The 27160-nt window shown below is 36.1% G+C and overlaps 2 protein-coding genes across 8 annotated transcripts in view; one reads left to right on the top strand and one right to left on the bottom strand.

Moving 5' to 3' along the window:
- The first annotated feature begins 956 nt into the window (after positions 1 to 956).
- Positions 957 to 25610, top strand: LOC136249014 (uncharacterized). Of its 7 annotated transcripts, XR_010697982.1 has the most exons (19): positions 957 to 1357; positions 6958 to 7187; positions 8943 to 9016; positions 9080 to 9151; positions 9350 to 9531; positions 9621 to 9693; positions 9746 to 9892; positions 15571 to 15667; positions 15764 to 15823; positions 17976 to 18146; positions 18839 to 19032; positions 19139 to 19264; positions 19331 to 19402; positions 23407 to 23472; positions 23740 to 23892; positions 23953 to 24066; positions 24122 to 25207; positions 25270 to 25319; positions 25438 to 25610. XR_010697982.1 is itself a non-coding variant. In XM_066040894.1 (17 exons), the coding sequence occupies exons 1-17, from the start codon at positions 1050 to 1052 to the stop codon at positions 24197 to 24199; spliced, it is 2217 nt and encodes a 738-aa protein (XP_065896966.1). In that variant the 5' UTR covers positions 957 to 1049; the 3' UTR covers positions 24200 to 25610. The 7 variants fall into 7 exon arrangements, 3 of the variants coding, with proteins under 3 accessions (XP_065896966.1, XP_065896967.1, XP_065896968.1); XR_010697979.1 differs by having other exon boundaries at positions 24122 to 25354; XR_010697981.1 differs by having other exon boundaries at positions 24122 to 25319.
- The window catches only part of LOC136249013 (uncharacterized), a 31310-nt gene continuing 29714 nt past the window's right edge, over positions 25565 to 27160 (bottom strand). Inside the window, exon 17 of the mRNA XM_066040893.1 lies at positions 25565 to 25974. Coding sequence (XP_065896965.1) covers positions 25906 to 25974 — 69 coding nt within the window. The 3' untranslated portion in view covers positions 25565 to 25905. The remainder of the gene's footprint in view (positions 25975 to 27160) is intronic.

Below are 27160 nucleotides of genomic sequence, written 5' to 3' on the forward strand. Positions count from 1 at the left end.
GTCTAAATAAGAAAAACAGCTCACATAAAGTTCCCTTCCGTATGGATGAACATCACTGATACAGCTCATCCCACAATAATACTTCGTTACTAATGACAACCAACAAAAACCCACAATCGATCCGTTAATTCTTTTATCTTATGTTTAATTACCCACTGGAGATGCCACAGCTAACTTATAAGGGAAGTTTCAGCAATGGTAAGTTGCAAGCTTCAATTTGAGAAAGCGTTCCGTTCCGTGGTTTAGTCCATCATTCCATTCCATTCCGTTGAATAGTCCCCACCAAGTTTGTAACGATTATACCACCGGTGCTGCAGCTAGTCATATTATTTAGTTTCTACGTTATAAACATCCGACTGAAGTGACTTCTATATATAACAAGAGTGAAGAAGAAACCAAAGCTGAACCCTAGCCTACCCCTAATGCTAAGGAACTACTTTTCGCATCCCCTAAAGTTGAATGCTCGGGGCAACCTACTAGACGCGTGCCCTAAAGTTGAATGCTCGGGGCAACCTACTAGTGCCGGCACAATAGCCGTTAGTGTTTGCAAACCGGTACCGGCTAAATATACACTTCGAACTAATAATCACCAAATAGGGCCTAATGCGTACGCATTCGAGTCACGAAATTTGGAATTAAACCGCGTGGTCATACAGTACAAATACTGTGCCGTCAAGAACTTGTGGTAGTCTTCTACTGTTCATTAATCATACCGAACAGCATTATAACGATGTCTGAAACCGACTGATCGGCAATCTGAATGGCTCACTTTGCCAGAATGATGCGCGCGCATTGTTAGCGCATGGCGCTTCGTATACCGCAAGATCTTGGAACAATACATGAATCCCCCTTGTGGGCTGTGACATAAGTAAACATACACTCCTCGGACACACCCGTAACCACCATGGCGCGTGACTTACCGTATTTAGTGAAGGCATTCGCGCATTCAGCAAGTAGTAAACAAACCAGAATTGTTTTTAGCTAGGTGTAGCTAAATCTCGTATCGCTCAGTTGCATAGCCCATGATGAAATATTAATACGTAGTTTGAATGGATCCAGACACTTTGAAGACTGATTATTCTACAGCCAAAATAAAGCTGTGTGGCAAAAAGTTGATTACAAGTGTGACTCATTGTTTGCCAAAATCTGAACCAAAAGAGTACAAAATTCCGAGTGTTGCTATTCCAGAATTTCATATACCAGCAGTAATAGAGCTGAACATAAAAACTAAAACCGATATTTTTCACCGTAATGTATATGGTAGTTCAGGAAATTGGCTCTGTTTTATTATGTCACAACTGAGCAATGGGCTGAAGTACGCTTCCAACCAGTACCAGCAGCAGATGGCTATAGAAAGGTTAGTAATAGATTTTTGCAGTGCTCTTTATAGCAGGGGCGGTTCTAGAAAATTTTCCGACTGGTTGAGTCCAGCTCTAAGATGGAAAAGTTACCATGCAGGAGCGGGTCCATATAGACCATGCATGTACACGCTAAGGCGTGGTCCGGAAAAAGTTGCTACGGCTTCACAATTCACGATATTTTACGGAGAAAGTGAGGGCAAAAGTATCTAGCGTTGTGTTGCAAAAGCCTTCCCTAAGCGGAATAACCAGCCATGGAACAAGTATGTTATGTACTTTTACCTAGTAACTTTTCAATAGCACTGGTCTAGTACGATTTCTTCGCATTAGCATTTATATGTACAGAGCGCGTAGCTAATACTGCTAGTTGCACGAATCTTTAAAAATTGCGTGACGCATACGTGTGTGCGCACACAAGATTTAAAAACATTTTGTTTCACGAAACAGGTTGCTGATGTCGGGGACTAAGATTCCCAATGTAAGCAACCCTTCCGTGAAACAAAACACTTTAATTCTTGTGTGCGCATACATGCACGCATGCGTCACGCAATTTTTAAAAATTCGTGCAATCAGCAGTACTGCGGTTTTCCAAGTCCTTGCAATGCAAAGCGTCATGCGCTAATTTTGTGTCAGTATGCGCAGTTCTTTAAATACACCTGTAATAATCTGTGGCTGTCGAGTTGTATGCGTAGGCATGCTTGAAGTCCTGTCAGTCAGTAGTTGTCACTGAAAATCCACTGTTGAACAACTGCGCACGTACATGCTTGTATAGCGCATGACGCTTTGCATTGCAAGAACTTGGAAAACCGCAGTACTGTATTTTTCCAAGATCTTGATGTGTACAAAGCGCCATGCACTAACAATGCGCGCGCATCTGACGAATAAGGCAGTGCTGATTCGGTTTTGCACGTCGTTTTATTCAGTTTAGTACTGATTAATGAACAGTAGAAGACTAACACAAGTATTAACAGTACATTATTTAACTCTCTATCACTGTAACTTACAAATTTCGTAACTCTCATGCGTGCGCATTGTTAGTGTATGGCACCTCGTATATTGGAAAAATACAGTACTGCTGATTGCATGCATCTTTAAAAATTGCGTGATGCATGCGTGTATGCGCACACAAGAATTAAACAGTTTTGTTTCACGGAACACATTGCTTAGGTTGGGAATCTTAGTCCCCGACATCAGCAACCTGTTCCGTGAAACAAAATTCTTTTAAATTTGGGTGCGCACATACGCATGTGTCACGCAATTTTTAAAGATTTGTGCAATCAGCAGTACAGCGGTTTGCGTGAACCCTGCAAAAAAATGTTCCAGTAGAATGACGCATATGCGCTAGCGAATTTATCAGTTTTGAATGTCAAAAGTAGCCGCAAGTGTTTTAGTAGTGCCTGATGGCAGTTGTTAAGGTGGCGCTAAAGCAATAATGCGCATTCTTGACAACAATCTGCTGTGTCTCAATTTAAGACATATTGAAAGTTAGTACTTGATTTTGCATATAAATAAACTATGCATACAGGAATCTATCATTCGTAGAGAGTATAAAACGTAGAACTGCTCTCAAACCAAGAAATTGGTGGTACTTAGTGGACCAGAGAAGACGCGTTATCTCGCAATAACCTAAAGTTTTAGCTCCAATACTTCACATGATGAAAGCACAGTATTACAAGAATCATTCTACATATCAATAAGTGGAAGCGATTTACAAGTCGAAATAATATTATTATTATATGACGTTTACAAGCAGATGAGAGCCTTGTTCCTCCGTTCACATCAAGCGAAGAAGCCATGCAATGGATATATGATATACCGATACTTAGAATTATTCAGACACTATTGCTTACCATTCATACAAAGTTTCGTGGCTGTTCAACCCGAGTCTACAAAGAAAAGATAATGTTTGTAACAGGCTCTATGATGATTCGAAACAATAATAATTATTAATGGCGCTTGTTTTCACATTCTCCGCAAGGTTGTTAATTTGTTGTAAAAGTGAGTTACATTCCACCTGAACTGTGTAACAGCAGCTGCTTGTTGTTTTTGCTAACAACTCACCTGTTATTCCTGACTGTTTCTACACTTGGTAAGTTTATATTATGGCGTAGCACCGAATTAGCCCTGCCTGATTTACCACAAATTGCGTAGTATATGATATGTTACGTCATATGCATTTGCTATGGCTTCTTGTGTGCGTCATTGCTTTATCGCCACCGTAAGGACAGAAATCACTTCTCACAGCTGAGTGTCATTCCAGTGTGGCACGGAGTCTACAATTCACTCTGTATAAATACGTGCATGCGTCTAATTGGAATAATTTTTGCAAGGTTCACGCAAACCGCTGTATATTATCTACCTGGAATTTCAGTTCCGTTTGAAAATTATACTGTTTGCGTGATGACGTCAACCGGTTCAAAACAATGCGATTACATCATCACGCAAAACGCCTGTTTTCAAACGGAGCTGAAATCCCCAGTATGGTGCAATCAGCAGATTACATTTCCGTTTAAAAGTTTCGTGATGCATGCGCGTATGTGCACACAAGACTGAAGGTGTTTTGTTTGACGGAGTAAGTTGTTGACGTCGAGGACTAAGATTTCCAGTCTGTAAAGGCAACTCCGTGAAGGATTGTATTTAGTACAACTGTGTGTATTAATGCAGCGAAATTGTCTTTTACAATCGTCCAGCACGTGCCTTTCTTTGTGCTGGGGGTGGTAGGCAAGGGCAGTCCATCAAGCCCGGGTTAAAAAAAATTTATATAAATGCAGCACATGCATTACGCGATTTTTAAACAGAAATGAAATCTGCTGTAACTTTTGCTTCCATTTGAACACTTGTCACGTGCATGGTTCACTCAATACGCAAGTGTTCAAACGGAAGCAAAAATGTCCACCATGCTTTTCATTTTGCTTTTATTTCTTACATAAAAGCTGTTTTCACCATTTAATGATTTTGCTCACGTGGATGCGTACGGACAAACAGATAGGTAGATAGTTAGGCACGCACGTACGCACACACATGCACACACACCACACACACACAAATACACACTTTTATAAAAACAATTTCAGTAAACCAGGCACACACCTGGTTTAACAACATGCACTACTGAGCTCGTTAAGTCAATAATTAAGACTGGAATATGCGTGGTAAGGCATGTGTATGGGCAGCTGAATTGTCCATCTGCCCGAGCTATTACCTATAGTCTAAAACCATACTGTATTTAATGGAATACTTGTGGAAGACTAACCACTCACTGCTATAACAATATTCACTCACTGATGAAGAACGGTGTATACTACACTTTCACTGTTTAGTAAAATGGTGAGTAAAATTTGGTGATTCCATGCATACTTGCCAAATTCGCCAAAATTTTCTGCTTTACGGTGGTATATCAAACTTATTTCCATCAGCCAAGAAATGATGCAGTAAACAATAATGTGTAGTGTGTTGCATTTTTGTGTGTGTACATTACGAATTTACTTTAAAATTTTGAAAATTGTCCTATTGTGCTGGCATAATGCTTGATGCTTTTGCTAGCCTAATATGTTCCAAAATTATGCCAACATAATTGGTACATGCCTAGACTTCACTACTCACAGCTCAAACAGAACATACAATTTTGTGAATGAACTATGACAATTTTTAATACTGCCTATTTTGTTTTAGACACTTTACAATCCAACAGTCTATGTTTTTCAAAGTGTAATAATAATTATCAAAAATGCTATCAAATCAGATATTCAAACATAGCTAGCTATAGGAGGTCTAATTAAAACCATTTCTCTGAAGATATCCAACTAGAGTCATAGAATGGATATACTGTATCCAGTGTTGGGGATAACGTGTTACGTAATAATTATTACTTTTGTGGTAACAAAGTAACATAATGAAATACGCTATAAAAACAGGTAATATAACTCAAGTTACTTTACTTACAAATGTAACGTGTTACCTAAGTAATATAGTTACTGTAACGAGTCTAATATTATGTAGTATTATTACTACAAGTAATGAAGTTACTAATCTCGTTAATAATCCACTGAGTAACGCCTAGCCACAATGAAGTAATGAAGCCTACTGAATGAAGCTTATTCACCAGCTTCTTACAAGATTTGCACATTTCCCAACAGCACAATCATGTCGCGTTATAAGGTGGTAGTTTCACACGTGACAGCTTAAGGCTGTGGACACAAAGTAATATAATATGTAATATTATTATAGTTACTTTATTTTTTGGGTAATATGTAACTGTAACTAAATAGTTCTGTTGCAAGTAATATGTAACTAGTTGCTTGTAAAAGTAACTGTCCCAACACTGACTGTATCCTTCATTCATCAAGCTATACCAACCACAATTATGCAAAAGGATACAAACTACTTTATCCTAAAACTCCTTGCCCCTCCTCCAATCTGCCTATGCTTGTAAGCCATGCTTTTAACCTAAATTAACATTTGTACCATAACTAACCACTTTCCAACTTTCGATAAGCATGTAGGTCATAGTAATCTCTAAGAAATTATACAAACCTTGCTGTTGCACAAAAGAACTTATTTACTATTTGTATAAGTTGATTCAAACAGTGATGTTGCTAATGTAGAAAAAAAGCTCTTTTTAGCAATCTATTTGGACTCTAGGGCAACTGATGGAAGTACAAATATTGAAAACTGTAAAATCAGCTTCTAGAGAGTGCTTAAACTAGGTAATCTTGTCTTCAAGAGCAATGTACGTAATTACTACATGCATGGTCATTTCTATAAGCAGGTCCAACCATCCACACATGTCAGGTCACAAAGTGCCTTTATGTAAATGCTAAACCTTCTTTAGCAATATGCAATCTCAAATTTTTAGTCCTTTCAAGTGTTACTTCATCCATCATACAGCCTGTAAATGGCTAAGCAATTGAATCGTTGCTGTACCCTGTGATTTCCTTTGTAACTGCATGGCACGCTTATACATTTTACTATTTGCACACTCTCCGAAACTGATGTTTTTGTATTAGAGGAGCCTTCAATGTATGCCAAAGTTTCATTATCTATCTTTGAATTTGCACTACAGCAAATCTTGCATCTGAGTAGAGAAACACTATCAATGCTAGCTACTATACACTTACTACGTACACTACTTAACTCAGTTGAGTTGACACCTTGTCATTATCTTTATGTACCGTACAGTAAAAACTTTGGCAAATATTATTTCAATCACCAAAGTTTTTTTCCACCAATTTTTTCAACAGAGGGGTTTTATCACACTTTTTAACTGCCAAAATTTTTTACTATACGATAAATATGCCACATTTATAAATTCAGTTACTACTTATGATGTTCATACAGATAGTGTACACTGTCAACCAAAAGTTTAGCGTAATCTCTTGTCTGGATATTTTATAATTCCAATTTGAAAATTCCACAAGTTATCACCAGAAAGCCGCTGATTGCTGGACATTATTTCTAGCACTGTTGTGGTAAACATTTTAATATAGAACTACTGAAGTACTTCATGATCCCTACTATACAGTACAATGTATATCATATTGTATGTATGATATTATGTGTACAAATACAAAGTATTAACATTTTATCTTTAATTTTTTAGGCCCACTTGTGATGAAAATTCATCATTACCAAATATATCTTCTGAGTACTCCAGTACTGCTTGGACTAAACCTATAGAAGAGACACCAAGCAGCTTACCACAATGGCCACAGTCTGCACAAGTCACATCGATGTCAACGTCAAACTACAACTATAAGTCAAATTGTATGTCAAGTACTTCGCTAACATTTATGCAAAATGAGGAAAGGTTTTCAGTGGGATTCACTAAAGGTACAGCTATGTTGTAAGATATCGTGCAGTCTATTTGATGTACAGTACATGAATAGGTTACAATTCAGAGAAGAAAGTTTGCACAAAGGTTTGCATGCATTTACTAGGATTAAACCATGGTTTCTAGTCATTCCTTTATCCACTAAGCCACATGCAGTCCACATACCATAATTATATAGATAAACTACAGTACAGTATGATAGGGAATTTTGACGGAAGAAAAATTTGACGAATTGGTTACTTTCATCAAATTTTATTTCGTCAAATGTCAGTAAGCATACAAACCCTTTCCTATATTGTTTCTTTTTTTGCTTCAAATTACAATGTTTGTTCTCAACCATCAACACAAGGACAAGGGCAGCTCCAAGAATGTTTGCACATTTTCTGTTGCATGCACAAGGGGGTCTGGGGCATGTTCTCCCAGGAAATTTTTGAAAACTATGTATTCTGAAATTGAATCTGTTAGCAATTTATATTTAAAGCTGGCACTTTACACATAATTAGTAATTGATTGGTATAGGATGCTTATGCTTGCTTCTGCTGGCACAGTATCAGGAGTAGGCTAAAGAGTAAAGAGCTATGTAAAGTTTGAAGGATACAACAAATGGACATCCATTCTGGGGGTCTTGGCCAAGGCATGCCCCCAGGATAATTTCATGTCTTAAACTCTCGTTAGACTATTTTCACTGTTTTGGTACAGGTAGGGTAGTTGACTGCTATATTAGAATATTTCAATCTAAACCTTTGAAAATCAATGCAAAATCAAAATTTAGCATACTTGACCAGTTTCTGGTCAGAATCCCCCCTGGATCTGACTCTGACAAATAACTAGACTCACAGTAGAGCTTGGAGAATCCATTTATAGTACTTAAGGATAACTGATAAAGGATAACTGTGCCAATTATTCCAGTGTAATTTTGAGCATAAGAGGCTAGCAAAAGCATCAAGCATTATGCCAGCATAATAGGATGATTTTCAATATTTTAAACTAAATGTGCAATGCATGCCAACAACATGAACACACTACACTTTCATACTGCATTTCTTATCAAGAAAGTGTGTAATGTTTTTACTTTTTATTGTTTCTTGGTACACTTTGCGGAAATAAGATTGAGACACTCTAATAGAACAGTCACTTACTCTAATACAGCAAAGGCTGATATACTCTAATAAAACAGCCAACTCTAGAGCATAATCTTGATTTTAAGAGCACAATTTTGAGCACAATTTTGAGCACAATAGGCTGGATTTTTGAACACTGCTAAAAAGCATAATAGAGCATAATTGACTTAAGCTATTGCTGTGATTATTAAAACATGAAAAAGATCCACAGAGCGTTTACAAAGTGATGCTATATACAGGCATTAATAGTTGATTCTGTAATATGGTGAACATTACGGTGTGAGGGTTGACTTACGTACTTTAGCCATGCATGTGGATGTGACCTTATAAAATAATTTTTCTTTGTGAAATGTTATATCTATACCCCATAAAATATATTACTTAAGGTGTCAACTTGCATCACTTATACATTAAACTTAAACACAGTCCCTCCAAAAATACCAAAATACAAATGCGCTTCCTGCAGTAGGACCTTGATATTCTTTTGGATTTTGTTAGCCACTTGAACTATTGAAACATTATAACTTGCAATTCATATAATTAATACAATCATGTTACATACTATAGTGAATTGTTGTGTACAGTGTAAATATTTTATGCTTTCAAAATAGTCAGAATACATCACTTCATTAGTTTCATTGACAGATCAAACCGTGACAAGTTCATTAGAATGTGATTCATTCATTAATACAGAAAAGTTATCTGAGGTAAACGCTCACGTATTTATGCATCTACCTACATATACAAGTGCTTTTTGTTTGTTTATATAGGTGACATTGTTGCACACTGTCTATCATGTTTTACACCCAAAAGGGTCAACTTGTGGTTTCAATGGACGAGAGGTAAAAATTGATACAAGTCAATAATTTTCAGCTTATATATAAATGAACATAAAATGTTATAATAATGTTTCTATTTCTGGTGTGTTTACATTAAAACATCCATATGCAAACTATTATTATTGCCTACAAATATGAAATGTCTATTGATATTTCAAGTACTGTATGTATGTATTACTAAGACTATTTATTTATCAATAGGATTGTGAAGTGGAATCCGACATAAATTTTGCTGTTTCATTCAAAAATTATTTAATTAATGTGAAAGAATGTTCTTGTCCTCATGATCAGCATCTCTGTGCAAAGTGCAACCAATATTGGAAGTATGTGAAACAACACTTGGAGGATCGAAAATGTCCATTGGATCATTGCCCAAAACTCTGGTATGCAAATTTTATGTATAAGTTGGTCATACTACTTTGTCAGGTTAATCAATGCTTTTATCTCAATTATCTATTCTGCACACTTGTAGGGAAATTTGTATCCACAAACAACAGTACAAGTTCTGCAAATACACTGCACCACCAGGGCTAGTATTATGCTCAGTAAGTATACAGAAATATTGACTTTTTACTCTATTACTTATTTAATTTACAGGATAATCCTAAGAGAGTTGCAATAGTACAAAAAGAATATAACAATTTCAAAAGAGATAATATGCTTGGATGTGGTGGATTTGCAAGAGTTTATCAAGTAATCCTACAAAGAGGTGGTAAATTGGCCTTAAAAGAAGAACTTTTACAAGTACGTATCAATCATAGTATTTGAATATTCAAATTATAACACAATTATCACCATTATCATAGCAAGCTATAACTTATATCATGCAATACGGTAGTATTGTATATTAGGGATCAAGGAGGTTTTGGTTTTTCTGGCCAAAAGTATCACACAAAAACCATACCATCCTGGTGCCTTGGCAGTATTGGTTAGGTATAACCAAGCACAAAAGTGCCTTCAGTATGACCCTAATTGCTTCCAAAATAGATAGCTACAAAATTTTTACAAGAATCATTCAATGAAACTGACTTTAACTGCCTGCCTGATGCCTTCAGACAAGCATATCTCAATAATGGCTAAGGCTATGGGCTTGAGTTTTTCACTGTTGGATGTCGTTTCATCCCGAGACATACCTTTTGGCATACTACAGTACATACAATGCACACACCTTACCTTTGTCCTCCTTTGTGTCCCACTTCTATTTGCTGACAGCCCAAGGTGTCGATTCATGGTAGTTTGTAAACGGGAATCATTTGTATTTTCCGTGTGACTGGATTGATGCTTCTAATACTGTTCTTCTTTTGTAATGCTGTGTAATTGGTGAAAGCAAAGTGTAATGGCCAATTCACTTTCCTGTCAGTAATTGACAGTTGGGGTGCACGGATTGTCTGTTTGTCTGTAGTGCTGTGTAACGGACTGAACATACTTGAAAGTGAAGTGTAATGGCCACTTCACTTTCGAGTCAGTAAGTGATAGCTGAGGTGCACGTTCAGACAAAAACATTAACTCTGATGCCACCCTTTCTTTTGATCTTGTATGCATGGGTTCACCAGTCATAACAATGTTACAAAAAAATAAACAAAAAAGTATATATTAAGGAATTTTAAGTTTGATTAGGGATCACGGATCACAGAAAAAACAAAGTTAGGAAACAAGGGAGGTCACTTGCACCTGCAAGTATACTGTGAACATTTAATCCTTAATTCAGTCATGGGTAGCAGCAGACTGAATGTTCACTAGTATATCTGCAGGTGAAGGTGACCTCCCTTGTTTCCAAACTTTTTTTCTGTGATCCTTATTTTAACTTTCCTTAAATACTTAACATAAACATAGCAGGCTGCAAGGTTGTACATTCTAACTTCTTGGTGCACCAATAAGTGACATTTTCAAATGTCCTTTCCTAGATATTAAAATTACTCCTTTTGCTACATTTCTTTTAAACCCTTCATGGGTAGTGTATAAATGCATACATTTATCTACACTTACAAACTGCAATAGAGCAGCTCCTTATACTCTTTAATAGAACAGTCACTTAATATTGATCTACTCTAATTGAGCATTCATTGATTAAAATGTTCCAAGATAATTGTAATAACAAATGTTGCTAACGTAGGAGCAAAATACAAGCATAATAGGAACACTGAAAGAGCATAATGGGTGAAACTTTTGGGAAACCCTTAAAGTATTCTGGGCAAAATTTTGAGCATATTTAACTCAGACCTATCTATACTCATGATGGAAACTTCTGCCCTCATGTCCATATATCAAGACACACAATAGTGTGTCGTGTGGCCAAGTACAGCCAGTGTGGGTGCATTATATTCAGACAAATTTGTAGAACTAAGAACAGAAAATAACTATTTTTGCTGTGGAAAGTCAGTCCCTCGGTGTGGAACACATTCTGTTTCAAATTGGAGCTAAATTGTCCCAGCCATCACTGAGATGTGTGTCTTCAAAGTTCAAGTATCTTCAGTTTTTCATCTTCTTTTTGCACCGCATAGAAAATTGTTTTAATGCATGTGTGCTTTAGTAAATTTACTTCAAATTAGGAAGGCAGTATATAAAAGCATAATGGAGCACATTAAACAGTCCAAATGTCATACACATCAGATAAAGAACAATGGAGTTATGTGAAATTTTTGAAGCGATTTTTGCTTGATAGATTGAGGAGTCATACTAGAATAATGCATAAGTTGTCCATAAGTTTTTATCACACCCCAAGTAGTTGAAGTATTATAAGCAGACTGATTGCAGGCACACTTCATGCACGTATTATTATCAGTCATATATATTTAATCAAGAATAGCCAAGCTGTAAAAAAATGTGCGGCCCCTAAAAAGGCTGTGGTGAAAAAAGATGTGAAATGCCAAGAAATGGCTGTGATGGTAGGTTAATGGTAAAAATTCTAATAACAACAATTCATGTGAATTTGTGTTTCGCACCAAATTCACCTGAATTGTCGTTATTAAAATTTTTGCCATTAACCTACCATCACAGCCATTTCTTGGCTGCCACCTTGGATTTCACATCTTTTTTCACCACGGCCTTTTTAGGGGCTGTACCTTTTTTTACAGCTTGGCTGTTTTTGATTAGATATCACTTCTTTTGTATTTGTATACCCCAACTATGGCCGGCTTTGGGGCTTTTTAAACTTATCCTTTTTCTTTACAGAATAAAAAGACAAAGCAGATTTTTAATACTTCAACTGTTTTTGATTTTATCAGTAATTATACAAATTATATTCATATATTTATTATATGTCTATGATTCCCTACTGGAAACTTGTTCGCAGCTGATCTCTCTACTAAGGGACTTGAAATGTAGCTGAACTCTCTACAGGTTGATTTGTTTGTAGCTGAACTCTCTACAGGGTGATTTGTTTGCAGCTGAACTCTCTACAGGGTGATTTGTTTGTAGCTGATCTCTCTATAGGGTAACTTGTTTCTAGCTGAACTCTCTACAGAGTGGGTTTTTTTGTAGCTGAACTCTCTACAAGGTGACTTCTTCTAGCTGATCTCTCTATAGGGTGACCTGATCTCTCTGTAGGGTGACTTTTATCTAGCTGAACTCTCTACAGGGTGATTTGTTTGTAGCTGAAATCTCTTGTTTCAAACTGATCTTACTGTAGGGTAACTTGTTTGTAGTTGAACTCTCTACAAGATGGTTTCTTTGTAGCTGAACTCTCTATAGGGTGACTTCTTCTAGCTGAGCTCTCTCTTGTTTCTAGCTGATCTCTCTACAGAATAACTTGTTTGTATAGCTGAACTCTTTACAGGGTGGTTTTTTGGTTGTTGAACTCTCTACATGGTGAGTTGTTTTGTAGCAAAATTCTCTACAGGGTGACTTGTATGTAGCTGAATTCTCTGCAGAGTGACTTACTTGTAGCTGAACATTGTATGAACTATAAAGTGACTTGTCTGTAGCTGGAATCTCTACAGGGTTACTTGTTTGCAGCTGATCTCTATAGGGTAACTTGTTTGTATAGATGAATTCTCTACAGGGTAGTTTCTTTGTAGCTGAACTCTCTTCACAGTGACTTGTTTGTAGCTGAATTTTCTAGAGAGTGTAGCCGAACTCTCTACAGGGTGTATGACTTGTTTATAGCTGAATTCTCTTCAGTGTGACTTGTAATGTTCAGATTCTTCTGAATCACTACAGCGATATATTTGTAGCTGAACTCTCTATAGGGTGACTTGCTTCTTGCTGAACTGTCTATAAGATTAACTATTTGCAGCTGAATTCCCTACAGAATAACTTGCAATGTAATAGAATTTTATAATGGAGTAAATAAATTAGCTGAATGCTCTATTAGGGTGACTGCTCTATTAGAGTATCTCGATCTCGCATTTGCTACACGTAGTTGGCTTTTGATAGGCTTGAGTACATTATGCTTTTAAAATTACCTATTATTCTTTCTGGCAATTCTTTTTTATTCACCTATTATTCCCAAAATTATTCCCAAATATTCCTGGAGTAATTCCTGGAATTGTAAAAGTCAAATGGATATTCTTCTGCAACTGAAAATTTAACCACTTGCAAGCATAAAAACTATACCAAACATCGAGATACTCTAATAGAGTAGTCACAGCTAAACTTATTTGAGTGTTTTATTAGGGTAAGTGACTGCTCTATTAGAGTATCTCGGTCTTTTTGCCCGGTTTTGTGCCAGCAATGGTTGTGCATGTTCCTTTACGAATTTTCTGCGATACTACATGAAAAATGTGTGAATTCTAATTAATTATTCTGAAAGATCACCCTATTATTCCGGGATTATTCCTGATTCTTTTTACCACCTATTATTCCAAAAATTATTCCGGCATAATGTACGCATGCCTAGCTTTCGAATCATAACTCAGTGGTTTGTAATTCGATTCTTCTGTACTACTGCAAGGACTTTCTATGAAGATTATTCCAGCTATACACCGATTGTCAGCTCATTGCTCTAAGTGGTTTGTCTAGTAGGCGTGAAAACTAATACTTTTTTATTCATAAAAATCGATCGCGTAATTATGACACAGGTTGGGTTTTGTGTCATATCTCCATGGTCTTTATCTCGATTCCTTTCAAACCATCAAAAGGCACTCCTACGATGGTTACTCCATCTACATAGCAATTTTCAATTCATTCCATGAAGCGGTTTAACCTGTAGGCATGACAACAAATCGATCTTGTTTTACACGAATAGTCGGTCATAAATCCTGAACCATTCATCAGATTTCTACCACATTTGATACTAGGATTCGCCTTTGGACTCCCTTTCTGTGTGCCAAATTTCAAGGTGATCGGAGTACGTGTTTGCATTTTATAGCAATTTTTGCAAGTGTATGAAAAGACAAAGAAGAAAAAAAATGAAGAAAAAATCGAACATTTGGCAGCTTGTATCTCGGAAATGGCTGGAGCGATTTCCTTCAAATTTGGAATGTAGTCTCCCCTAGCTTGCGGACAACTTTGTAGCAAATTTGGTTCCAATCGGATAAGGGATCACCGAGATACAAAGGTGTGAAAATCGCATTTACTTTCTTCCTGTTAATATACTCACAGTGTGGTGCGCCGGCTTCTTGGGCTTGATGTATAATAGGAACATGTAATGTGGGAAAACTACATGAATAAGCTAACAATCAAAATCAGCTAGACTTGAATGGTCTGCTTTTGCTGGCTGCTTTTCCCATGCCCAGTGGCAATCCATACGTGCAGTGTGGGGCCTTAATGGAGCTCTGGTCAGCCTGGGTATGGCTGTATGAGGCTGTATAGCTCCGTGGTGTTGAATAAAGACCTGTGCTGTTTTCCTTTCATTTAAGCCTGTTTTGAGACCTGATTGACCCATAACTTGGCCTAATTTATCCCTATGCCTTCCTTTTCAATTTTTTAAAACAGCCTCTTGCCCTCCGTCCAGACCCCCGCCGTAATGCCCTATTAAAGCTCACCTGTCATTTTATAAACTATCTAAAATGGCAGTAACTTAGCTGTTGGCTACTTGCACAGTGGATTCTCAGGAAGGTAAGGAATTGTTGTAAAACATGTGAAAAATTGGTACATATAGCTTCAAACATTGGCGAGTAACAACACACTAAATACTTAAAACCAGCATTTCTCGATACCTTTAAATAGGCGATAAGACCAGTGCTCCCAGACTGGTTCACATATATTTAACAGGCAAAGCATAACCCAAAGCTAAGCAAAACAGCTACTATGTTTGCCAGGAATTAGTAGTTGGGTACAAGTTTTGCTGCCTAATATATACATCTGTTCCATTTCTTTCTATTGATGTGCATGGTGTACAAGAGGTCACTTTTAAATAGATTATATTACAAAACAGTTAACTGTATGAAAAGGTATTTTAATATCTTTTTCCTATACACCTTTGTGTACTTGATTCTAATATTGCATTATATAGCTTACCATGTGTTGTACATATTTTATAGAAGATGCCTACTCAAATGAAAATGAATGCAAGACAGCTCAAAATATTACGAAGCTTTAATCACAAAAATGTGATAAAAATTAAAGAAGTTGTGATAGGTCAGCAAATTTATAATTTATATGTGTATATGATATGTATATTAATTTTGTTATAATTCTGAAAATGATATTCTTTATAGAAGATTCTATTTTCAGGTCAGCCAAATGCTGAAGGAAGAGTGCCTTTCTTGTATGTAATGCCTTCAATCAATAGACGTGAGCTTTTGTACATGTGTATTTGTACACTTGTGTGCTCAATATTATCCATTGCAAAAGAACACTTCTGTTTATAACTGCACGAAAATGTAATCAAGCATAAGCAGATCTAAGAAACATTTTTGGGCAACAATGGAGACTTCAGTGGGATAAAGAGGGGCATCAAGGATAAACCTCATAGGCTATTTTTTCTTATGTATGACTTGTTGCATGAAGCACACTTGCATTCAAAGAGTCTACTGGTTATCTACTGAGAAAGATTACACTCCTTGTGATTGAATCTGAGGGCATCATCATAGACATTCAAGTGTGCTGGTTTAAAAGCATGTGAAATTAGTATGCTGGGATAGAACCGGTTTAGCAGTCATGTGCAAAAATTTAAAGTAAACTTGTTGTGGTGTAAATCATGTCTAAAATCCAATGGAGGGGTTGGTTAGGAAGACAAAAAACTCTCACCACTCCTGCTATACTTGCCTTTAGAATCCACCTATTATACAGTATGGTAGTACTGTTTAGTAGGGATCATGGAAGTTTGGACTTTCTTGCCCTTCAATATCACCCAAAAAACAGCCTTGCTATATATCTTTAAAATAGCTAGGCAGCATTGGTTAAGCAAAACCAAGTCCCAAAATGCCTTCACAGCAACCCCCAAACACATCCTAAGAAAATATTTAACTGAACTTTCTAGTAACTGACTAACTGATGCCTTCAACTAAGCATATTTAGCTATAGACTACACGTATGCTTAACACTATGGGCTTGATTTCTTCATTGTTTGATGTCGCTTCTGCCTTTTTTGCCAACCACAGCAGCTACAGTACATTCATCATAGACTTACCTTTGTCTTCCTTGTGTCCCATTTCTTTCTCCACTGCCTGAAAGGTGTTGATTTGTTGTAACACATGGTGGTGTCTATAAGTGCTACAAGAATTGTCAGTAACTTCCAAGGTGAGTGGGTTGATTGCAGAGGTGCTTCTTGTACTGTTCTTTGTAACACTGAATAGCAGCTGAAAAAGAGTGAATAGACATTCGCTTTCCAGTAGTTGATAGTCAGGGAGTGTGTTTTATCACAATTTCTGAAGTGACTGGATCAAGTGCTTCTTGCACTGTTCTTCATTTGTAATGCTGTATAATGATGGGTGGAGCAAAGCTGAAAACGAAGCGAAATGGCAACAATACTTTTCAGTAATTGATAGCTGGGCATTATGCGTTGGTTCACCAGTCATTGTTATATAAAAGTAAACATACCAGTATAGGGAAAATTTTATATTTGAGTAGGGATCATAGAAATAAAAAGCAAGCAAACAAGGGTCACAGGTAATAGTTGTAACATGGGCATGAAGGCTTTAATAGCCTGATATGTTTGCCTGACTGCCCAATGGCCGCAGGCCCAAGGGAATACATATCAGGCAAAGCTCGAATGCCCCATGTTACAGCTAATATGTAATACGTATCAAGCTGACAGTCTGCACAGGGTGATCGATCACCCAAACCAATACAAATGCAGCCAATGGGTATATTATAGTGTTCTATAACTGCCCAATATAGAACACTTGGGCTTTTATGGCGAATGTAGAACCCTTTTTTGCTTTGATACTCCCACACAAAGTTCTTTATATATATATATATATATATATATATATATATATATATATATATATATATATATATATTATATATGTGTTTCTGGTTCCCTTCCTAGTCATTGTTTTGCTGAATGAATTGTGCAATCACCATGCAATTATTTGAAAGGTTTTCATGTCTTGCACTTTTTCTTATAAAGATATGATGCACTAACTACATTAACTTTGTTTTTCCCATGTTACTGCTATGTCTTCATTACTGTAGTGTACTGCATCCAAAAATTGGGGGAAAAAACAAAACAAAAAAAACAAGTATAGTCAAGAGTTCATAATATATATATTATGTACTCTTGGTATAGTTAATTTCGGGGAATTGGTAGGACCAGAAGCAATTAATTAACTTTGCGTGGCCAATCAACTCACTAAATGTACAGAGTCTAATACTACTAATGTGTGTGTGTATTAATTATCGCATTGCAGTATTGTAGCATGTTTGTATGTTTCCCAATGATATACTTGCATATAACAATGTGGATAGAGTATTATGGTTTTGTGTGTACTTCTTACAGGAGGACTGAATGAGCAGTTCAAAACTGGTCAACGGAGTATTTTGGAATATTTGAAACATTATCCTGGTCATAAAGATATAATTCTTCGAAACTACCTTGTAGTGGCATTGCACATCAATGAAGGATTAGCATACTTTGAAAAACTAGGCTTAATTCATGGAGACATAAAACGTAAGGACTGCAATATTTGACCGGTTGAGCAAAAACTGGCTATTTTTGCACATTCATTGAATTCCATTTGTTATCATCTATAGTAACAAAGGGTATACAGCCAAAGTTTCAGACTTTTATGATGAATATATGGTCTTGGAATTATAGCGCAAGACAGTTGGAACAGTGATAAACTTGATTTATACAGTAACAATATAGCAAATAAATTACAGGTGCTTAAATAATCAACCATAACTTATGACTGAAATAAGCTATGGAGACAGCTTGGCTCATTCTGTTCACCATGAACTGGCAAATATATCAAGGTATAGTGCTTTCCCTGTACTCCCCGTGCTGACAAAGAAGGCCATTTTAACAAAGAAATGATGATGGTAAATTTTTCTACTGCATCATAAATAAGTTCCCATAACTCATGTATACTTTGCTGTACGAACAAGCAACAAAGAGTTTCTTACTCTCTATGGACGGTGGAATTCAGTAGTGTATAATTTGTATTGATTTGAGCTTCGTTTCAGTGCATACCAAAGTGATTAAAGTGTGCATACATTATATATGTAGCATGTGTATTTTTACCCAGTGTATTTCAATACATTTTAAGCAAACAGATTGTGCGAAAACAGATTGTGCGAAAACAGCTGGTTTTTGCTCAGCAGGTCCCATATGTTTTTAATTTACTGTCATCAATATTGCAGGTTCAAACCTCTTAGTGCGGCAGTATTGCAGGTGTCGATCGATCTTTCTGTGCAGTTGTTGGCCAGTAAAGTTTAATATCATGCTAGCAGACTTTGATTTCATCAAAGAAGCAACAACTAATGTGGAAAGTGCTGTTTGGGCAAACTTGCTGCCTTATGAACCAGCTGGAACTGTTGGAATGAAAGCACCAGAGGTAGACATGATGATCATTTATACTGTCACAGTTATAGTAGTAACTTATCACTTGCTCATTTTATGTACATGCTGCAGTGTATAAATAGGATCTATTTTACTTATAGCTGCATTTCGTGGATGCAAAAGGTAATTTAGTGGTTACTCCAAAAGCTGATATGTGGAGTACATCAGTTACTATCATGCATGGACTTCTTGGGAGAGTTGACCAAAATGATTATGCACTAGACAAGGTTAGGGCTAGCTATAAAAAGTAAAATGTAAAAAAGAAAACTAGAACACTATTCATTGTTGTGCAGATAAATGAATTTTGTGGTGATGTCAGCAATGGGGTCCACCAAAATCATGAGCTCTGCCAAGAAGGAATTGAAGTAAGTGATCATGATGTATAGTTTAATAGTAGAAATAGTTCAGTATTGGAAATCATTCCAACTGGTGATCAAACCATTTAAAAAATCATACTTACCTGTATTGGATTGTTTAAGGCAACAATGCAAGGTGCAAATTTTCTATCATGTGTATGATGGATGTAGCAACTAGCCAATCATCGCAAGATTCATTATCTTATATGCCTGCATGCTTACTGGTTCACTGACTTGTTGCCTAACATTTCATGTGGTAGCTTCTGCTTGATAAAAGGTGTAACAATTACTATATCACCAAATTGTTCCAGAATCGTGTGCTGCATGCTGCGTTTCATCAAATCTTTACAATCAGTGTTAGCACACCAGTGTATAGAAAAGTGGTATGATTGCAAGCTGTTCAATGCCTGGAGTCTCTTTTTGGCTTAGAGCTCTGTAATGGTGGCACAAGGATACTTGTGGGTAGGCCTGCACCTAAATATGTGTCTTTAAGAATTATAGGTCTCCAATTTTGTGAGAATAATTCCAGAATTATAGGATGTTTACAAGCATAATAATACAACATTTAGACATTGACGGGAATGTTCGGTGGAATAGGTGTAACTTTCTGAATTAGCTAAAAGGATATGTTGAGTAAGAATGAGATCTTGTTGATGCTACATTTGTAGAAATGAAGGCTGAAAGCTTTAATAGAATGTTCAAATACTCTAATAGAGCAGTCATTGTTTTGTCATAATTATAATTAAAACAATCTTCTGCTAAGTAAAAGGATGGAATTGCCCATAACCTGTCATTGTGAAGCTTGAATATAGCTAAACACTAAAACTTGGTCATAACAGAGATGGGCTATACAACTGCAATGAGTATAAATAACTTCTTCTCATTCTCATTAGCTAGAACTGATGTTAGAGATGTAATGCTTTTTGTGCCAATAGCTTTAAAGAGTAGTAAATTAAAAGAGCTACAGATACATCTTTAGGTAAAAAGCTGAAAATGAACTTTATTGGAATTATAGGTTAAATATGAGAATAAAATAATAATTAGAAAATGACATGCATAATATGCTTTGATTTGGAGGAAAATGAGGTCTTTAAAATCCACTAAGAGACCTGCTAGTAGGTTCTTAAAAATGGTTAGAAACCTGCTAGCAGAAAGACCTCAAACACCACAAATCTGACTTTTGATGCAATGTTCCCTCCAAGCATATTCAGGCTGATAGCCTGCAGTGGACGACCAGTCACCCAGACCAACATGTGGATAACCACTCTATTCATTTTATAGGCATAATAACTAAAACCTAAAAAAAAAATTCGGTTATGGGAGGTACAATCTAATGTTGTACGCACATTCGTTACAATGAATGGAGAAGTCCAGAAATATCACGGAAAATTCTGTTTGGTGCCCATCTATTTCTTTTGTCTTCTATTAAACAATGGATGGACTTTAATTTACTAAAGACCTAAATGGGTAAGCTTAAGCTTCCTTGTAGAAATGTTATGCTATGTGTAATGTGAGTGGGGTCCGTATTCGAAACTGTGCCTGTTTTTCGTACTACTGTGGCACCACTGAAGGTGCAACTTGTGACAATTTGTTTCCACACATGCTGCTTCTTTGACACATGTGTTCGTTACACTGCTGTGAACACTGGCTACCGCTGATCTGGGTAGACCTTATTGATTACTGCTGTTTCCCAGCTGTGTCAGATCAAGTCTAACTTGTGAAAGGAAGCGGTGCAAGCTTTGATTTTTCAGCACTTCGACAAAAGCACATTCAGTCTTCCGCAATTATTTTAACAGTGTATGACAATTTTAGAACGACATATAACCCAGTTCCACAATGACTCCACCTATATTCCCATATAAAATGCTTACATTTCTAAGTTGGTTAGAGACCATGCCCTTGGATCTCCGTGGATTTTAAAAACCTCGCTTTGCTCAGTTTTTAAAATTCACAAAGATCCTCATACTAGGTTTCTAACCTACACTACTAGGTTAGGAAATGCTGGAAGGAATAATTGGTAAATTTTTGAGCATATTAGGCTTAGGACTACTTATGGCTATTCACCAATTAAGATAATTCATCACACCAATGTTTGCTAAGATAATATAAGCTTTGGCATCTTAAGGATTAATAACGTAATTTGCTTTATTTTTGTGTAAAAATATTTTCGTAAATGGCTGCTCTATTAGAGTAGTTCGATCTTGTATAAAAATTTTGTGCAAGAAATTTTCGTACAGATTTTGCATACGAAAATTATTTTACAATGAAAAAAAATCAAGGTCATTTTAAGAGTTAGTGTCAATTGTTAGTGCATCATCTAACACCTTTCCTTTACTTTACTTATATAATTATTTTGAATGCCTATCAGTAGTTTTTGAGAAGGCCATAGAACCAATCTAGCAGTCTGAAAAGTTTAAAGTGAACATAAAGCCCTTTATATTAATTGTTTGTGCATAGCTACACTGTAGTGTGAGACAGCTGCAGGTGGAACAATGGACTACGAGTGGCTGTAGTAACACAGGTTAGCCAGCCCTAACAACACTCTCCAGCTGTCATTCCTGTAGAAGCATTTTTTCCCAGTGACAGAGATACAAGCCTTCAAGGAGCATGTTTTACTCAAAAGAAACTACATAAAATGTCTTCACAAACAGCAACTTAAAAAATCACTTCCACAGGACCTACATATTTTAGTTGTTTAGTTACTTGTATTGAAATTATAAGGATTCAGTGATCTGTTAGTCTGGTTTTTGGCAGTGCATTTTTATAAAACATCACTCTATTGTGGGCCACATCCAAGAACGGTTGTTATTCTGCAGTGAAAAAAACAAGTACAAAAAAGGTTGTATTGCAGCACTATTGCCACTTGTTGACTCATAGAAAAAAGTAGGGAAACAAGGGAGGTCACCTACACCTGCAGATATACTAGTGGATATGTAATCCCTAATTCAGTTTATATGTGCAAGTGTGGGTGAACTCCCTTGTTTCCCCACTTTTTTCTATGATCCCTAATCGAACTTAAAATTCATAATTTTTCCTTATACTTGTTTGTTTACTTTTTTGTAACATTATTATGACTGGTGAACCCGTGCATATTAGAAAGAATGGTGTCCGGATGAGTTAATCAGTGTTTCGTCTTAACATGCACCCCAACTATCAATAATTACTAACTCGAAAATGGCCATTACACCTATTTACACAGCATTACAAATGAAGAAAAATAGGAGAAGGTCTCTGCAATCAGTCCAGTCACCATGCACAGAAAATATGGACAATTTGCGTGTCCCAACTATCAATTACTGACTTGAATGTAAGTGGTCATTATGCTATTGCTTTCAGCTATGTTCAGCCTGTTACATAGCATTACTAACAAAGTACAGTAGAAGAAGCGCCACTGCAATCAATCCAGTCACCACTGAGATTCCTATTTAAAAACACAGGGAAGTCATTGATCTACTGCAAATTGACACCTTTGGCTGTCAGCAAAAGGAAATGGGACACAAAGGAGGATAAAGCTAAGTCCTCTGTACATACTGCGGTATGCCAAAAGGCACCTGCAGGTTGAAGCGATGTCGAACAGTGAAAATATCAAGCCCATAGCCTTAGCCGTTATTGAGTTACACTTGTCTGAAGACGTTAGTCAGTCAGCAGAAAATTCTATTGGATATATTTAAATTCTGTAGCAACATATCTGAAGCGTTTTGGCCGTTCTGGAGACACTTGACTCTACATAACCAATACTGCCAAGGTGCCTTGAAACTATTGTAAGGCTGATTTCTGGTCAATATTTTCTTGTGAAAAGCCATGATCTCTATTATACAGTACTACTGTACTGTATGATACTCTTTAATAAAATATTCAGTATGTTGAAATATTATACTTTAGTATATAATAATATTTACTGTATGTAAGAATGAACATTAGAGCACAAAACAAACACAATTAACACTGAAGAATTTGGAAGTTCCTGAAATCATTTTTATCTGTTATTAATGTGCATATTATAATAATTATAGATACTGGAAGAAATTTTTAAACAAGGAAATCACCAACATAATGTACTACTCAATAAAGCTTTGCAGGTACTATTAATGGTGTGATATGTTCACTTAATACACATTCATATATGCATGCATGTATAAAAACTTCACCACAAATATCATGTTAGTTTGGTATGCTGTAGGTACATGGATGTAAAAGTGCTTGTACCTTCAATATTAATATCGTTATTGTGAGATGTACCTATTATAACATAGTAAATGTAGCTAATAGAACATTAATTTTATTCCTTACATACTATTTTACACACTTGTGATTGTTAGAGTGGATCTTAATTTTGTTTTTTACAGATTTTTATGACTGTTAAAAGCAACATGGTTGATCAGTGCTACTTTCAAACTGGATTTCGCCATAACACAAATTCAGAGTGCAACTTACCTGTCAAAAAGCATGAAGAAAAGAAGACTTCACCCATGGCAAACATCATGACTTCAGTACACGTGGTATGAACGATAAAAAATACACTAATGACAATATCATTAAACTAAATCAATTCTTTACAGGCTTGTACAATGCCCCAAGTGTGTCTCGCTGAAATGCCAGGTATGTTTCAGTCAGATGACCGCCAGCAGCGAGCTATGAAGAAGATTTGGAAGCTTGTTCAGGATGGCCTTTGTGTAAGACCCATGCACACATATTCAATGCAAACTGATAATGTATATATGTGCATAGTTTCGTCCAAGTGCCAGGCCGAAAGCTTCACAAGTGTGTGATGATTTAAATCAGTTTATTAGAGAATATTACCCATAAAGCAAGTAGACATAATCGGACTGAATTTCATGGACATGACCACTATCTGTGATAAAAGGATCGTGATTTTTGGATTTCCATTTCTGTATCAAATAACTACCTATAGTCTGAAGTATGGAAGAGCAAATGTGGAACAGTGCAATATGATGTAATACAGTATGGGTCGCAGAAAATACTGACGACTATTGGTGACTACAATCTTGCTGCTGCCTTACTTTTTTGTTGAAAATTTGCAGAACTTTCCCCCTTATATTACAAGTAACTGTTGAGTGTATAGTAATGTGTAGCAGCAAGAACTTCTTAATTGTTTGCATAGAACACTATAATACAAACTTACATTATATTATGAGTGTACAATGATATGTACATGGAATGAGTAGTATACACCAGGAAATATTAAAAAAACACTACACACTACTCAATTTATTTCCCGATCAATTCCTGCAACATTTTCTAGAGTCATCTCCAAATTAAATTTACAAATAACACTAATCAAAATTACTTGTATCCCAGAATGGAACAATTTACCCTATGTTTTGTATACGGCCATGCGATAATGGCAAACCTATATCTCAATAAGTAACAACCATTTTATCTTGATAATTGATATTATTTCAATAATGGTGTGACATCATAGGACTGATAAGTGACCGGATCTGCGAAAAGGGGTCTTATAGCCTTTCCAATTGCATGTAGTTGGCAATGAAGTTTGGTCACTTTACACTCTTAACATAGCACTATTCCTGGATGTAATTTTGAGACAACAGGTTAAACACATGATGAGTTATCTTGGAAATTTGGAAAGGCTATAAGACCCGTTTTTGCAGATCTGGTCACAGTTTATCTCGATAATGGTATTACATCATAGGACTGTTTCATATAAAATCAAGTAGTATTTTATTTTATTCATTTATTAATGCTTTACAGCACAAGTGTTGAAGGTCCGTAGGACACCCGGTCCTACAGCCTGCTCAAAGACCTTAGCTACTCAGACTTTAGCTACTTAAGGTGTGTTTGAAAAGTTGGAGAAAAGAGTAGTCTGGTTGTTAAGCAAGAAATGTATCACTTAGGTTGGCACCTTCCAGTATGACTGTGGTTGGTTTACACAAGATTTCGATAAGTAAATTCATTAACTAATTTACGATAGGTGATAAGGTATCTAAATAATCTTTTTGTACAATGTAAAAACAGAGTGTAGTTAATAGTTATTTACTTGTTGTATATATTTCCCTTTATAGAGCTAGCACTGCCATGACACTGTACCTGAACTTGCATTGTTTCTAACCACACAAGTATGATCTGACATGGTCACGAAATAGAAGTATACTATCTTTACGATCAAATTTAAATATTTGTTTGGCTATAATGCCAGTTGTATTCTATTCCTTATAAATATTTCTATAAATACAAATCACTATTAACGGGTTATGTACAAAACTTAAAATAATACATACAGTATGTATAGTCTTCATGTAAAATAAGTACATGCATGTACATAAACTAGTATCTAAATATTATAGCATTACAAACTTCAGCAGTTGCATTGCAGCAAAAGTTTACACACATATATGTAAGTTACAAACTTGAAATTTACATAAAAAAACAATACAAAAGTACTTCTTCACAATACAAATTCCATTTGGTAATAGTTTTACTTATTATGTTCATTCTTAAAGTATACATAAGTGAGTAAGAAAGTTTCTTGTTTAACTTGGATATACTGTTTTTAATGACTCTATTACTTCATTAGCAGTTTTTCGATTGTCTGGCATAAACTGGAAAACAGAAAAAAAATTAATTGCAGAATTTTCTAAAAATGTACCCACAGCTTAATTGCTACAGCTCAAGAGTAAATACACGTGTTTGTACAATTCCAATTTTTTGTTTACTTTCTCAGCATTATCTATACATTGTCCAAGAAATGGATCACCAAAGTTTCAGCCTATCGTGGAGAGTAGTTTTGGAATTATAGCACTACACAGTGGGAAGAGCAAGGAAATCAATTTGTACAGTGACCGTATACTAAAATAAACTACAGCTGGTTGATTTGTTAATCCATTATGAACATTTTTAAGCCACATTCCAACATTGTAGATTAATGCAAATAGAAGCTACGGCTGCAAATGTAAGCACAAGGCATACCTATAGTCACTTACACATATAGGTATGTAGTTGAAGAAATGATGACAATCTTGTTTACGTTTACTGCATTGTAAACCATGTGACTTGCATACTGTAGGAGAATGAAACAAAGATTTTTGAACTCCCATGAGCAAGTTTTAAGATTTGAGCCTTTCTGCAGATGTAATTTTACAATTTTACTTTGTTTTTTTCTTCAAACACATGCTTGCGCGAACAAGTCGGGTTTTTGCTGAGACGGTCACATATTGTAGCAGCTGCCATGTGTTTCAAGATATCCAAAGTTATACAGTATATAAACACACAGCTTACATAGATTTCAAGAAGATCGACTACATATTAAGCTATAATATTAGTTTAGATCAGTGAAATAGGAAGTCTGGCAGCAGGGGATCTGGGGGATGCAGCACCCCCTCCCCCCCAGAAACTGTAGCATTTTGGCTTTCATGATGTCTCAAATTTACCAGAATTAATTTTGTATAGGCACAATTTAAAACATTTTCAAAGTTTTTAACTAAAGAATGATAATTTAGGCAAGATATCACTCTAAGGAGGGTTCAGCCCCCTAGCCCCACTCTTCCACCACCTATGGTTTAGATAGGCTAAATGTTGGTTCATTGAAAAAAGGATTTTATGATTCAAGATTGTGCAGTTAGGCAACTAGGCATCACTAAGTACTTGGTTTTCATGATCGAGGGATCATTTTTATACATGGAACATTTCAACCACGTGACTCAGAAGCTCAGTAACTTATTTTCTTAAGTTCTTATCTCAGCGAATAATCTTAGTTTGGGGTCTCTTTATTGGGGTTAGATGGCTAGA

The sequence above is a fragment of the Dysidea avara genome, chromosome 3, assembly GCF_963678975.1.
Source record: "Dysidea avara chromosome 3, odDysAvar1.4, whole genome shotgun sequence".
Taxonomy (NCBI): domain Eukaryota; kingdom Metazoa; phylum Porifera; class Demospongiae; order Dictyoceratida; family Dysideidae; genus Dysidea; species Dysidea avara.